Genomic DNA, 16,307 nt, shown 5'->3' on the forward strand with positions numbered 1-16,307 from the left:
CGTTGTCTTGTAATTATTTATGGCTAAGTAGATGAAATATTTGAAACGGTAACACGCATGACAAATACATCATATGATTATAATACTCTAATGGTGACAGCACAGTGAATACATAATAACAAATGCATAATTATTTATTTCATTTAACATATTTGATGTTTTTAAATACACATGATGACGACCGAAGAGCGATATATTTGTGCCATATGCGCCAGAGGGTACAAGCACAGGCGCAATTTGGTTTACCATGAAAGAACAAACGCTGAGATGTTACCCTTTAAAGGGGCCTTTTCACAGATTTGGGCATTTTTTAACTTATTCATTAAATGCTTTATATTGATAAATGTAAACATTGGATCGTAAAAGCTCCAGTAAAAAATCAAGAATAAAATTTTAAAAAGGAAAAGAACATTGCCCGGAGCAGGTTTCGAACCAGTGACCCCTGGAGTCCTGCCAGAATACTGAAGTAAAAACGCTTTAGTCTACTGAGCTATTCCGCCGTGTACACATACTGGACGTATTTTATACCTTATATAAGCAATCTTCGTAGTTTCACAAAATTTAACGACAAAAACAGAACTCTCCAAATTATTCAATCGTTTCGCGTTGCAACGCTTTATAATTTTTAGGATTTAAAATCTTCAAAAGATGCATATAATGGCTATATTAGACCATGGTAAATGTTCAGTATTACTGTTTCCTCACAAATATCATAACTAAAACGAAAATTTGCGAATCTGAAACAACTTTTTTCAATTTTGTCAATTTACCAAAGCGTGAAAAGATCCCTTTAACTGTTGCGGCGTTGGGTTTTCATCAAGACGACAATTACAAAGACACAGGTCATTATCATATAGCGCTTTTAGTCAGTAGAAAAATCACAGTCGGCTGTCTTATTTTACTTGCGATTGTAAACATTTCGAATTATGCACATTGCAGTTTCACTACATAAACATTATCTTTAGAAAGCTGTGATAAACAGTCTTAATCAAAACGCGTTATAGATGTATAAGATACACATTTCCCAAATCATTAACTAGTTAATTATTGTAAATAAGTAGCAAAGAGTGTACGTGTAGGATTATTATGCTTATAAATGCTTACAGGTGCAATCTACACGGTGACGGAAAAAACTATCTTTGCCTTTATTGTGGAAAAGAATTCGCAACGAAAGTAGATTTAGATGCCCACTCGGCCCGGGAACAGCGCACTCGAGAGATCGAGTGCGAGATATGCAACCACAAGGCCACAACACGGGCTCATCTCCGAGAACATCTCAAAACACACAGCGAGGAAAAAACACATGTTTGCCATGTGTGCAAAGCCGCCTATAAACATATAAGTTCACTGTATAGGCACTATGGGTAAAAGCACAAATGACGTGTATACAGTGGTTTTACCTGTTTGTGATTTACCCGTGATTTATTTGTGATTTACCCGTGATTGAAATGTTGCGATAAAAGCATAATCATCAGATCTCAAGCATAATTAACATTTGAACCGTATCTCTTTATACCACGATGTTTACTTGTTGCGTTTTTTAAAAACTTTTTTATGTTTTGTTAATGCTACTGTTATATTATAGCAGTTGTGATTTGTATTGTGATTAAAATGTAATTTTATAATTGTGATTAATGCTTTATAATCAGATCTCAAGCATAATTAACATTTGAATCGTATCTGTTTATACCACGATGTTAACTTGTTGCGTTTCTTTTCTTTTTATTGTATTTTATTATTTTGTTAACGCTACTGTTATATTATAGCAATTGTGATTTAGATTGTGATTTACATGTGATTCAGTGATGCCATTTAACATTGTTTCATTAATTAGAATTATTAATAAAACGTACACTGCGTTGTGTTAATTTCTGAAACAAAATCTTGAACAATCTTCGTTGTTCGTTAACTGCATGGAGCAAATCAAACGTAAAAAGCAAAGACAACTGAGCATTTGTGTAATATTATACTTTGCTTTTATCCAAAATTTCTCAATTATCTATGTGACACACAATGCTTAATGCCGAAATATAAAATGGAGTATTAAATTAGGGCAGTTTAAATGTTGTACAGTTTTGGACAAAAATAGAGTTATTAAAACAACGTTTGAATCAATGCTGCTCAAAGCTTCAATTAATTATTTGCAAGCAATTATGATCGGATTCACAAAGGCGACAATAAACACATACCATTAGCATTTATTTGAGTGAGATAAATATTCGGCACAATTGTGTCGTGTACTGAGAAAACTGGACATAATGCATGTGCGTTAAGTGTCGTCCCAGATTTGCCTATGAAGTCAGCACAGGCTAATAAGGGACGACATTTTCCGCGTAAAGTGTCGTCCCAGATTTGCCTGTGCAGTCAGCACAGGCTAATCAGGGAAGACACTTTCCGCCTAAACCAGATTTTCGCTAAGAAGAGCCATTATTTAAACGAAAAATTCCATAAAAGCGGAAAATGTCGTCCCTTATTAGTCTGTGCGCACTGCACAGGCTAATCTGGGATGACAAATTTGCGCACAAGCATTATGCCCAGTTTTCTCAGAACACGACACAATTAACTTGAATAATAAAAATAACACACTATGCATATGAATAATTATATATATCTCGCTCAAGTCAAGCTACTACAACACGGAATTCTTCAGAAAGGCGGTATCTTATCAAATTTCTTCCATTTCTAGTCCAAGTCTGTATGTAGGCAATAACTTGCTTTCGCTTCTCCTCGCACCGTCCCACCGTACACCTAAAGTTCCCATGGCAACGGCATTTCGACTCTGGTCAATTTTGGCCTCTTTTGCCTTCGGTTTCACACGCAGTCTCCCCGGGTTGTCAGACTCGTGGTCACTAATATTGAAATAAATACAAATAAATACATTACTACAGTTGAACTTGAAATAACATATGATTTTTTCTTTTTAATTTTACTTAAAATATTCCGAATGGACATATTACATGTATTTCCATAATAACAGTTTGTGCACGACTAAATAAGCTTTATGGACAAACAAAATTACCGAATATCGGAAGAGCTCTTGATGTTTGGTTCATCTTCACCTTTGCCATCGACGTTATATTGACCAACGAGTTTGTACACATTCTTTTTCGAGGTTGTATAGAAGAAGTGCCTGAAAGTTTTAACAATAGTTTGGGTTGGAATCTAAATGCATCGGAGGTCAATTTAGGGCATAATATGAAATAAACACGACTTGTAAGCCTGTTATCCGCGAGTGACTATATGAAAATGGAATGATAACATTTTTAACAGTTTTCATTTTAAGGCAGTGCAGTATATCGCCATTAAGTGACTATAACTATAAACATACATAATTATGTTCGCACAACTATGTTCCATATGTATGCATACTTGTTGATTAGTTTTAGCAAAAACTGTTCTCGGTAATATAAGTATTAAATTACTGACCCTTCACCCTCACGGACGAAGAGTCTTATTTATGGTAACATTATGTCTGAATTTCGATTCAGTAGTTTCTTATAAGTGCAGATTATGTTCATCTGTTCTGTTTAAAGATCTTCAAACTTTACTTTTTATACATTGTACACGGCTGAACGCACACAGGACAGGGCACAGAATCACACGAAGACAGTTAATTGACACGAACTATTAAAGGGACACACACATTGAAAATAATTGAAGGATATTGTTTGACAACATAGACGTTACCAATTTTATACTAATAACAACTAGTTGTTCTAGCCGAATATGGACTTGCCGTGCTTGCCTTGAATTTCGTTGCTTGTCGTGTTAGCCAAATTGTTGATGTACATTAGAAATGTCATTAAGTGGTGTTTTCAGGTATTTTTTTTCGGACAAAACACATTTATATGGAATTAATCACGTCCGCACATATTGGTTCACTGCAAAAAGTAATATATAACAGATATTTTGGACGATTTCAAATGTGCTTGTCGTGCTTGCGTGCATTGTAACGTAAAAACTAGGAATTTGCCTCGAATGATAGACTAAACTACTCATCTGGTGACAAATATTTATATAACCGGGAATAGTGCTCAACTTTTCCCTTAGCCTGCGCTTTATTTCGTCAAAAAAGAGTAAATAATAAGATACTTACGTGGATTTGAAATTTCTAAGCGGGGCCAATGTTGACAAATTTCTACTTAGCGTGCTAGCCAAAATGACGTCACAACTCACGTGGTATGGCCACACTGTGGTAGTTAGTTACCTGGTACACGTACCCAGTAAAATTTTATTACCGAATATATGAAAATATGAAAACTTGACAACTTTTTTTCAAGTAATGTAATATACCAGTCGTGATATTTTAATCAATATAAACTTATAATTGTAAACGAATACGGTATTTTAGAACTTTTCTTTTTACGTCATTCGTGGATGATGGTCCCTTTAACTTTTCTAATTTCACCGATTTGATTACTGGTATCCATTAATGAATCAATATTGTAAACATTTTTTCGTCAGAAGTTTGATTTCGCATCTTTTAATATGATGTATAAATTATTTTGTTTTTAATCTATGACAATTATTTTTGGAGTGTGTACACAACCTGTAATGGAGTTTAAGCGATCTATGTAAAAGTTTGAAAACTTAGGCGTTGTTTTCCTTAACGTTGCACATTATTTAACGCATAAACAGCTAATGTTTTCGGGATACTTATATTTTCTTTTTATTTATTATAAATAAAGACGTGTTAATCCATTATATTTTCGAAAATGTAAAACACTCGTGAATTCTTCATTATTATATTCTACATACATGTTGAATTCTGCGTTACATTTAATCGCGTTGAAGCGATCTATGTTATTATAGTGTGCAAACTAAGGCGTTGTTTTCCTTAACGTTGCATATTATTTAACACATAACACGCTAATGCTGTTTTCTTTCGAGATACATATATTTTCTTTAGTATTTTTTTATAAATATATACTTGTTCAGCCATTATATTTTTGAAAATATATACACTCGTGAATTCTACATATATGTGTCATATGACAAGAAACGCATTTAATGGGGATTTTCTTTCACTTCCAGCATACTTTCAACACAGATGTTGTATGAATCATGTTTACTATTGCTTACTCCTGCTGTTGCATATTCTGGGCAATTGCTAAATAGAATATTACCGATTGATACTGTCATTTCTGTGAATCTGTCAATGGAATACGGTTGGCATTTATTTAATCCTTACACGCTATGACCAATTGCTCAAATGACCTTCATATGTTTTCGTGTTTTCTACTGGTCAATTGGAACAATCGTTCAATAGAGTATGATTTGATATTTAAACCTCGCCGTCTTCCTAACTGTTTGATTTAAAATGGGTCACGTCATGCGAATCGGTACTACCGTATGTCATATGCGCCCAGCATAGCTCCGTTTGTTTTAGGCGATTCAATACAGTATACTTCAACAAATATATCTCGTTTTTGGTTATTAGTTGTTGCTAACATTAAATATGTATAAATTTTACAATCTGAGGTTGTCGTATAAATTGGTATCTGCAGTTGTTTCATTTCTGTTTTATATATTGACATGTTTTTGTTCGTAAATAAATGAGAGAAAGTTCATGTTAGTACTGATATTTGATTTTAGAATGCAAACCAGTAATGGATTTTTAACACAAATTAGGATGCGTTCCTTTGGCACCGTCCTTGCTATTTTATTGCACAGAGCCTGTGTGTTGCTCCACCTTTTTTTCTACCGATTAATATAGCAGTACGTGTATATGGATACGTTTAGTTTGTACGCACGTTTGGTTGCATCGCATGTTTGTGTATGCAACATAATGTTTTGTGTGCGTGGAAGTTTACAATGTGCTTCTTTAATAGCACACTTCCTTTTTATTGCACAATTTGATCACACTTTGTTTGTTTTCGTTGTAAGGTCCCGTACTGGATTCAGCATTGTGCGTGGAAAATCTATAAACCTTTCAAACTGCTTTATTTATAAATACTAGCACACTGCATTAAGATATCTTATTTATATGACGTTCGCGTTAATTTTCAAAGGGACGCTCTCAACTTGCACTTTATAATAGAATCAAGTCCCATTCGATTGTAAAATAGCTGTATAACTATTGCCCGTCGGATCCGTGGCTATGCTATTGTCCTATCTATGTGTGCGCATAATTAAAGCAGTATATGTGCTACATCCAGGTGAAGGATATCAGGATAACGTCTAATCATATGGATTTAGCCCAGGTGCAAAAACCGGTATAATACTAATATACAATAATACTGACAATTGTATGTGTTTGGTTTAATGAAGATAAATTAAAATTTTGGTGTTGTTAAAACATGTTTTATTTGTATTGTTATACATGAAACAATAATTATCAGCTTCTTCTGTACATATTTTAGGTCAATAATATAAACACCGAACGTCTCATTAATATGTTTGATCGAATTGGATGAGGAAGTGAATGTATAACCAGATTAATCGAAAAGAAACCCATATAATCATACACGATTTTGAATAAATATATATATTTATAAGGTTTGTTATATAAAGCCGAACTTTATATAGTTAATCTCAATGCGATTTATAATAAGATTTTATATAGCCAAATGCATGAATGGCTGATTATACGAACAAATAAACCCAGTTACCAAGTATGACACACGCACTCACGTTTTTATCTTTGAAGTAGTGTTGCTACGCTTCCATAAGACATTTTCGCGTAAACGTTTTATTATGCATAGATGACTTTTAATTTTACGAAAGAACAAATCAGTGAGACATTTTCTAGCAAAAACAAACACAAAAACAACAACAATCAACAGCCTGAACCAGAAAAGTTCGTAGTCACAGCTCCAAACTCATTAAACCTTATCGGGGGCTTTCGATCAGGCGTATGATACGTGTACATAGTTGACGATTTTTGAATGTGCACTTATTTACAAAATCAAAAGCTAGCACATAGCTTTTTATATTTTTTTTTACGGATCGTCATGTTTTTTTTAATTTTGTGTTTACCTTTTAAAGCCACTTTTCAACTGCGTTTATAGCAGGCAAAAGTATGATTGGAATTAGGATCCCCATATCGCAGCTTGTCAGCTAATATTGCAAATCAGCATTCTTAAAACGTGCGAAGAAGTAGGGCATGTCATTAGGACTTTTAATGTTTCACGTGCAAGCACTGTTTAGGTTTTTAGCATCGTTTTTTACCGGAGAAGAACAATAAAAAAATAGACAAAAAAGGTTAATAAATATATTTTTTAAGAAAAAGAAAAAAACACACACATGTAAAGTTGAAGGATTGGGACAAAAGGTGCGCTATTAGGATGCCTTTTCTAAATTAATAAAACTTCAAGAAGTACGGACATTTCAATCTTAATTAAAGAATGAGCATAAGTGTGCTTTTGTCGGGTTCGTATCGCCATCGCTGTAAACAATACATGTGAAATGGTTGACCTAACGAGTCTGCTGTGGTGTGATTTCATTAGTACGGTCAATAAACTTTTGACGCTTTTCGAACGTAGTTCGTGGTTGAAACATTCCAAATAGATAAGCGCTGATGAATGTACTCCTTGTTGCAATGAGTGTAGAGAGGATCAACGGAAACACCATCTTATCTCAAAAGGTATTTGTACGATGATATCATGAAATTACTCTCTTAATATAAATTGATTGCTAAGTTTAGCTATTTTGATATACATAGGATAAAGGAAAAACGAGTGATACAGGTTGAGCATTATTGAGTTTTTCATTTACCTTCATTTAATTATATATAATTAAGGTTTGTTGTAAATCTCACGCTTACAATTTGCGACGAATATCTTTTGAAAGTGATTGATGTAATGTTTATAGACCGTAGCACATTGAATACGTGTTAATGTTATAGCAACATATAACATTGATAAATAAATTATTGTATTTTATTCGCTGTTACCAATGGTTTACGAGTTAAAAAGGCGAAAGATATGTATATTTATATAAACTTGCAACATTTACACTACGTGTTTATATCGAGCAGGGGAAAACATATAAGATAAACGTTGACACCTGTTATTTTATTCAGGTAAACGGCAAATAAACGCTGCGTGCCTTTCGATTTGTCGAGCACGACAAGTTCAATGATACTGGTAGTTTTATTGCTTTACAGTTTTTCTAAATGTGTTTTATCACGTGTAAAATACTTCACATAAAACGCACTCAAATACTTTCGAACGTGAGTTTTTCATATCATAAATTCTTTGTGAAATCCGTATTTTTTGGTACGGAAAATTTATTAACACGACCGGTATTAAAACCGAATAGGCATATTGATAGTTATTAACGCGTTTCTTTGATAATTCAGCAAAACACGTTATTTAACGACTTCATCATTCAACAACAATCCAAAGTCAAAAGCCTGTGTTGCAAAATGGTAATACATTGGCTTTTGCTTCGAGAGGTCCCGGGTTCGAATCCATGTGGACGATCATTTATCATTATTATATATTTTCCTTGTTATTATAATTTTATAAACTCCAAATATTACGTTCTTTATGACATGCCATTTTGCTTCATTTTTCGATAATGCGTGTTTCTGTGAACAAGTCCCTTTTTATGAAAAGTAAATCATAAGACAATAATACATTTAAAAAAATAAAAAAATCCGAAAATCTGTTTGACAGACTTACTCCATCAATCCTACTGCTACAAATCATGTACCTATCTGACTAAATTAACAACGAAGTAATGACAGCATAAGTACGCATATCAGTGTCCATTGACGTTGTTTGAGTATTTTAATTGTTATCGAAAAAAGCCCTACGTACGTTATCTTTCGCAGTTTCGACATCAGCTGTGTCAGTTTCATTAGTTATGGATGACTGACTCGTACAAGGTCATATCGATGTTGAAACTACGTCAGAACAAAAAAGCAGTGACTCGATTGTGTACCCCACTGACACATTTGTGGTTTAGTTTGACGCACTTTCTAGACTTTCATCCTGTGATAATACATTTCTAATATTCATTTGTCGCCTCGTCGGGAATATTGGCTTTCTCGGATGATGTATGGGTCACTATTACGTACATAATTATGTAGGTCATTTTTCGTGTCGGTAAATGAAGGAAAATAAAATCTAGGCTTAGCAAATATTCGGTTCTCCATATGAGCTTTTTGATCCAGAAATGAGAAGTTTATAAACTTAAAAGAAGAATTAATAATGATGGTGATGCTAATTATAAAGTGCATAAAAAAAAAAAAAAAAAAATGAATAAATACTACTACTACTACTACTACTACTACTACTACTACTACTACTACTACTACTACTACTACTACTACTACTACTACTACTACTACTACTACTACTACTACTACTTCTACTACTTCTATCATCATCAACTACATTATAATCATCACCATCATCACCATCATCATCATCATCATCATCATCATCATCATCATCATCATCATCATCATCATCATCATCATCATCATCATCATCATCATCATCATCATCATCATCATCATCATCACCATCATCATCATCATCATCATCATCACCATCATCATCATCATCATGATCATCATGATCATCATCATCATCATCATCATCATCATCATCATCATCATCATCATCATCATCATCATCTGTATCATTATCTTTGTCGTCTCCATATTTTTATATCATATTTGCAGTCCCTATCAAAATCATGTTGCCATCGCCATTAATTCATTGTCTTTGTCGGCGTCGTCGAGATCACGATTTTCTTTCCATGACATTAAGATATTGTCATAATGTCATATCGTCGCCATTACCCACCCAAATAATGATCTTTATTGCATCATCGGCAGCGGAAGGTGAAACTGCAGCCTAATATTGACATCGTCATTGTGCATCATAATAATTATAATCACCATCATGCAGTACTGTTGAATAAAGAAGAGGATGCGGATTGTGATGGAGATGCTGAAAACAACAACACCACATTTTGTATGAGGCGCTGTTAATTTCTGGTTTTGTTTGTGACAAATTTTATTAAGTCTGCTGTAAAAAAAATGTGCTTACACCTTCGAACATATAGTGTATTTAAAATATATTCCTTCCTTAATTTTTTATCTTGCCTAATTTCACATTTCGAAACGGATGCACGAATATAGGACACGAATTAACGTAAGCGAGTTATAGTGTTTGTGGTTTTACCGGTAATGGATTGCAACATTTTATTGAATTCTTGCCGGTTCAGTGATAATGACTCTGTATATAAAGCGTGTGTGGTATCAAGCGAGGACGGGTATGTTTTCTAGCGTGAATACAACATTTTACTTGTATACGTTAATTGTATTTCTTTAACTTCTAAACAGTGTACTACGTGCGGTATGGTTGAAACATGTCATAATTATGGACGGCATGGATAATCATCGGTTCTATCTGGTAGGTCTTTTAATTATTAATGTTTAATTGTATCTAAAGGATGTTATTATTTAATACTATTTAGTATTATTGCAATTGAAAACTCATAATAACTTACACAATTTAAAATAACTGGAGTTTGTTAGGGCAAATTATTTTTCGTGGCTCATTATAACGGTCAGCGCACGTTTGTAGACCATTAGATTGCTTATGAGATGTTGAAAATGAGTTTTAATGATGTTATCATTCGCATGTATTTCAATATTTAAAAAGAAAGAAATCAAGGAACATTTCTCCAACCTCGTTCATTTTTGCCAAGGAAACCCCCCCCCCCCCAAAAAAAATATATGTAAGCTTTGTCGAAACAGTTTAGTGCCATCTAACCGAGCTAAGTGAGACTGCACAGAGTTGTCACCCTTGTCAGGTGGCGCAGTTTTCGTTGCAGACGCAAACTTTAGTTTCTACAAGTTTGTTTACATTTTGAGCATGAGTGCTTAGCTGTTACATGGGGTTGTTACCACATTGTCAACTTTGAGAGTGATAGAGAAAAGCATGGTTATCATAACTGTGCATGCAGTCACTACTTTTTTACTGTCAAAAAGCAGTGCATGGTCCAGGACTTGTCTGTGTCCTAAACCAACAGATTCCAATCAGATATCTCAAAGACTGACAGATAATTGCGAGGTAACAAATCTTTTGGTAATGTGACCATCACGTTTGAACACACTGTGGGCATTTTTGTTTAGAAATATGCTTAAATATTTACTGGCATTTTTATCAAGGCTCAAAGACTTGTTAATAATTTTTTTTTTTTTAAATTTTATACATGTTGCCAACTGGTATCGTGCTATTAACCTTTGATTTAATGTATATTTATGTAAATTACATTAAAATAAAGAAATTTTAAGTGTTGGTGAAAAGATCTAAGATTCCCATTTTCACCCAAAACGTTGCGAAATTCCTCCCTCTATGGGCCCCGGCCCCAATCCCCCAAAGTGTAGCAAGGGCCCTGATAATGTAAAAAGTAAGTGGGTGAAGTTTGTGATATAGCTTCATGATCATCAGATTAACATGCATGTTTGTTTTTTATTCAGAAGTATTTGTGTTTAATAAGAGTATCCATATCTGTATTGTATTAAATCCAAAAGTATCTCGTACATTCTGATTCACTAAACAATTTATAAGGATTAAATATGGTGAAAGGAAATCTTGCCACAACCACTGGAACTCAAGCCCAGCAATCTAGCAACTGCTCTCATTAACCTTTGCGGTCAATCTCCAAGTGTTTATGCTAGTTGCATCTAATACCAATAAAATAAACATTTGCAGAAAAGTGCAACCAGTGCAGGGCTCTTACCCACATTAGTGCTTTTTTCTTACCCACTCACAGCACGTAAAGCCTGTTTTATCATTAAATTAATTACCAAAAACTGCAAATGTTATGTTGCAATCTCAAATGACAATAATTAATTTTTTAATCTGAAACACACTTATGAATTTTAATGTAAATGATATGCTATCAAATCTTTCCGAAAGTTGCCCACATTTTACAGGACATTCAGTCTGGTAAACTTTGACATTATACTAGACCAAAAAACATTTAACCAGACCAAAAACATTTAACCAGAAAAGGCATTTTGGGCAAATTTTGTTAATTCTTAAAGGTAAGACAATTGGACTAACAGATACTGTCAGTATTAACATTAATTCCAGTAACATAGAGACAATAGCTTCAGTAAAGAATCCACTGTTTTTACATTAGCGAAGAGCCATTAAAAAGAGGTCAAAACCATGCGCGACCGAAAATAATGAATGTAGGGAACCAGATATGCTGATTTTCTTATAGGACCAATATGAAAGCGCAGTTCATTTCCTCACTATTAGCTTTATGATCTCGCGAGACTATGACAGTAAACAACTTTATGAATATTCATAAGGTAACGCTGCGCTATTTTACAATTGATTTTTTTCCAATATTTTGTGTCGAAGGAAAAATGTTTTATAGTAGAATATGTAAACTGTTTTGAACGTGTAATTGAATGAGATATTAACCTCTATGCGGATCAAATATTTACCGCACATTCGGTCCGGCAAAGACAGAAAATCTGTCAGAATGGCAAGCATTTTACCAGACATGTCTGACGGTCCGAGGACGTTTTGGAAAGACTGGCTATCGAATTATGGCTTCAAATAAACAGTGCACACGTATTTCGTGTTTATCCTTTGACACAATAAAAACAGAGTGAAAATCATGCCGCTTATGTTAAGCTTCATGTTACCGCATGAAAAGAGTGGATGTATAATATTTTTGTTTTAAAACAATGTATTATGTAGCCATGCAAGAGACATTTGAAACTTTTAAATTTCAGTTTAAAATTTCACATTTCATTTTAACTATATAAAAAGCGATTTATTTAAAAAAAGCTTTTCTCCAAATTATTTTCCAATTGAACATGCTGTATCTTTATTGTTACGGTCTTTTATTGAAGCAGTTATTGTACTGTATACAGTTCTGAGTAAACAGAAAATCTGGACAAAACTGGATAAAGTCTTGGATGTTGTGAAAGCACACTTAGCAGCTACACTGACCCATTCTGTAGACTGGGATGTTTTTACATAATGGAATAAACATGTGTGTATGGAACTCTTTGCTGATTTTTTTCTGCAAATTGAGATTTTTTATTTTGAAATTTGGAAAAATGTTCTCATTGGGAATGGTTCCATTTTACAGTACAAACTTTATATAGAGGAAAAACACTGAAATATTATTGTGTTTCCACATTGCATTTTTTTTAATGTATTTTTGTTTTTAAAACATCATGACATTTTTGAGTTGGGGACTGTTCGTTCAAAATGCTTAGTCCATTCCATCCAAATATATGAATCAACATGACCAAGGAGCAAATAATTGAAACCTTTTTATTGTAGATTGATAACATTAAAACCTTAAGGCTCATTGGGACACTCTTGAAATCGTTTTCTGAGTACTCAGAGTGTTATGATGATTTTGAATATGCTTCCAGAGTGTGGATCAAACCCATGACCTTCTGATGGCTAGGCTGACGCCATATTTGACTGGCCATTATATCATTCAATGCAACTATTAAATGACCACAATTTGGATGATTTTTCCTTTGAAATAAGCAAAAGTCCTTCATTGGTAAATTTTAATCTGGGCTCACTCAAATTTCAGTGTTTATAGTTGTGTTATCATATTATTGGCCTGAAGTAAAAGTATTTTTGTTTGTGCCTGTTGCCATAAATGCAAATTTCAATTACATGTTTTTGTTTCTATACTTAAATAATGAATCAACATGGGAAAAAACTTTGGTATATCAACATAGGAAAAAACTTTGGTATATCAACATAGGAAAAAACTTTGGTATATCAACATAGGAAAAAACTTTGGTATATCAACATAGGAAAAAACTTTGGTATATCAACATAGGAAAAAACTTTGGTATATCAACATAGGAAAAAACTTTGGTATATCAACATAGGAGAAAACTTTGGTATATCAACATAGGAAAAAAATTGCTTAATAATAATCTGACATCATCCAAATCAACAGTCAAATGAGGAAGTCATTGTCCCTGTATAACAATTTTACAAATATGTAGAAAAAACACATGTTTAAATATAAAATATTTGTTTAAAATAAATATTGAAATTGTTCCCACAAAAGTCATATAAAAACAAACAATTTCAGAAATAACATCTGTAAACTTTAAATAAACATTTTTATCTCAAAGCTTTCAAAGTGATATTATGGGCATCTAACAGTTTATAGGTGTCCATCGCAACCGTTGTTTATTTTTGTTGTTTTCACTTCATATACACATATATTTGTTAATGCAGCATCAACATACTAAAACAATATCCCGAAAAGAGAAAAATAATGCATTTGAATATCAACTGTGCTTTCGTTTGACAACTGACCACGCATGTACAATGTGATCCTAAATTTAGTTTTAGTGCAGATTAGTTTATACGACACAAAGACACCATTTTGTTTTACGGATCATTTCGGCTTACAGGACTGGGTGGGTCATGTAAGATATATAAAAAAAATATATTTTTTAAAAACAACTGGTAGCAAGATGAGTTGCAGATAATTGGTCAGTAACCACATTTTAATAACTCTTGTGACCTGTTAATTCTTTTCAGCTCAATTCAACAGTGAAAAATGCCCATGATATCACTTTAAGGGGTGTTGCTGCAGTTTTGCTGATTTTTTTCCACCAAATAGATTTTGTTCAGAATTTATATTCAAGTACTATATACAAATACTATAATGAAAATTGAAATAAAAATATAGGGTCACCGGCCTTGTTTTGATTTTATTCACCATTTTATAACATGTACTTTTTCATTTTAACTGGAAAATCTCTAATTGCCTCAAACCAATTACCGTATTTTACCATGCATAGCGCGCAGTTTTTTACCTTCAAATTTCAAAATAAAAATTCAGTGCGCGTAATACATTGACACAACGCTTTCCTGGTTGCTAAATTGCAAAAAATCCATTTCGTAATTGTAAATCTTCACAATTGCCGCCATTTTTGTTATTGCAAAAAAACTACACCCTATAATGTTATAGACTGAAGGGGCCGTTTTCGAAACAACAAATAGCGGGAAAGGTTAGGAATGAACGGGGTAGTACTAGTTTTGACAAAAATTAAAAGATGAAAAAAATGTCTTTGTTGGTGTTTTCACACTTCTTCATTGATTGTTCACTAAAAAAATCGAGGTATATCGATCCCCGTGCGCCGCGGTATTGTTTGTTAAAGTTTTCGTTGTCATGAAAACTCGTTGATTTACAACGCAAAACGTCTTATTTGAACTGAGGCTAATTATTTCAATAAGTATTTCTCAACTTCGCTTTTGGTTTATTTTGATAATTTAATCCAAAGTTTAATGTTAGCATTTCCGAAAATTTGCACTCTATGTAAATTGACAGTTTGACGTCATCAAAGGAAAGCCGCTTCCTGTCTGAAGCAATAAAGACAAGTTTCTCGCCGACAAAATTGGCTTCCTTTGTCTAGCAATCAACATGCCGAACCAATCATGTGTTTGTTCCTCAATGGCAATCGTCCAATTAAATAATAGCACGTGCAAAGCTCCGCCTTCGAACCTTTTGGAAAGAACGGAGTGGAGTTCAACGGTTAATTGAGCAAGTGTTTTACGTAAGTTGAGTTCCGATTTGCCGAAATTACTAGGCCCTAAGCATTGAAACGACGAATACATTTATCAATGATTTTCCGATCTCTGCATAAATATGCTACTGTGCGAGTATACTACGTAGGTTACAAACCAACAATAGAGATATAGACTCGTTTTATTCTTTCAATAGAGACAAACAAATGATATTTCTCAAATGGCTTTACGCGGATAACGCCAACTGTTATGGAATTGAGCGTTCGGGTGTATTGTTTGTCTTACTATAAAATACTTATCAACTAGACGCAGTGAAGGCGCGAAATACCGGGTCAAACTGGATTTATTGGGGAGCATCTCTTAATGGGGAAATATTTAAGTCGATGAAAAATAAAATGGGATCCACGGACGATTTGCGTAAAATTGGACATTGAGATGTTGCGGGTCTGCAGAAGAAGATGTCATACGATGTTGTGAGCGGCAGGTAATGAAAATGTTACACTGTTCAAATGTGAGGAATACGTAATAGTGGTTCGAATTTAACGCGCAGGGGTCTTGAAAAAACATGCGCAGCGGCAATAAGGACATAACGGTGTTCTCGAGAGAATAATCTTAAAAATTGTCGAAAATATAGTGCTTTGCAACCCATGCTCCTGATCGTATAAACGCTCCCTACTTTAAAACAAAAAATTAAGCGCCCGAAAAACTCAGATTAAATGATTGCGCAATATAAGAATGGCCGCCATTTTCGGCCAAATTTTCAGGTTTTTGGTCTTGAATTCTTTTTTTTCTCCATTT

The 16,307-nt window shown here is 33.7% G+C and overlaps 1 protein-coding gene across 8 annotated transcripts in view; it reads left to right on the plus strand.

Moving 5' to 3' along the window:
• Positions 1 to 16,307, plus strand: part of LOC127876683 (cGMP-dependent 3',5'-cyclic phosphodiesterase-like) — a 245,295-nt gene that overhangs the window by 49,682 nt on the left and 179,306 nt on the right. For 5 of the 8 annotated variants that reach the window (XM_052422069.1, XM_052422070.1, XM_052422068.1 and 2 more), the window contains exon 1: positions 10,772 to 11,036. The exons of the other annotated variants lie outside the window; for them this stretch is intronic. In XM_052422069.1, coding sequence (XP_052278029.1) covers positions 10,905 to 11,036 — 132 coding nt within the window. In that variant the 5' untranslated portion in view covers positions 10,772 to 10,904. Of the gene's footprint in view, positions 1 to 10,771; positions 11,037 to 16,307 lie in introns of those variants that run through there. 8 annotated transcript variants of the gene reach the window in all.

The sequence above is a fragment of the Dreissena polymorpha genome, chromosome 4 (assembly GCF_020536995.1).
Source record: "Dreissena polymorpha isolate Duluth1 chromosome 4, UMN_Dpol_1.0, whole genome shotgun sequence".
Taxonomy (NCBI): domain Eukaryota; kingdom Metazoa; phylum Mollusca; class Bivalvia; order Myida; family Dreissenidae; genus Dreissena; species Dreissena polymorpha.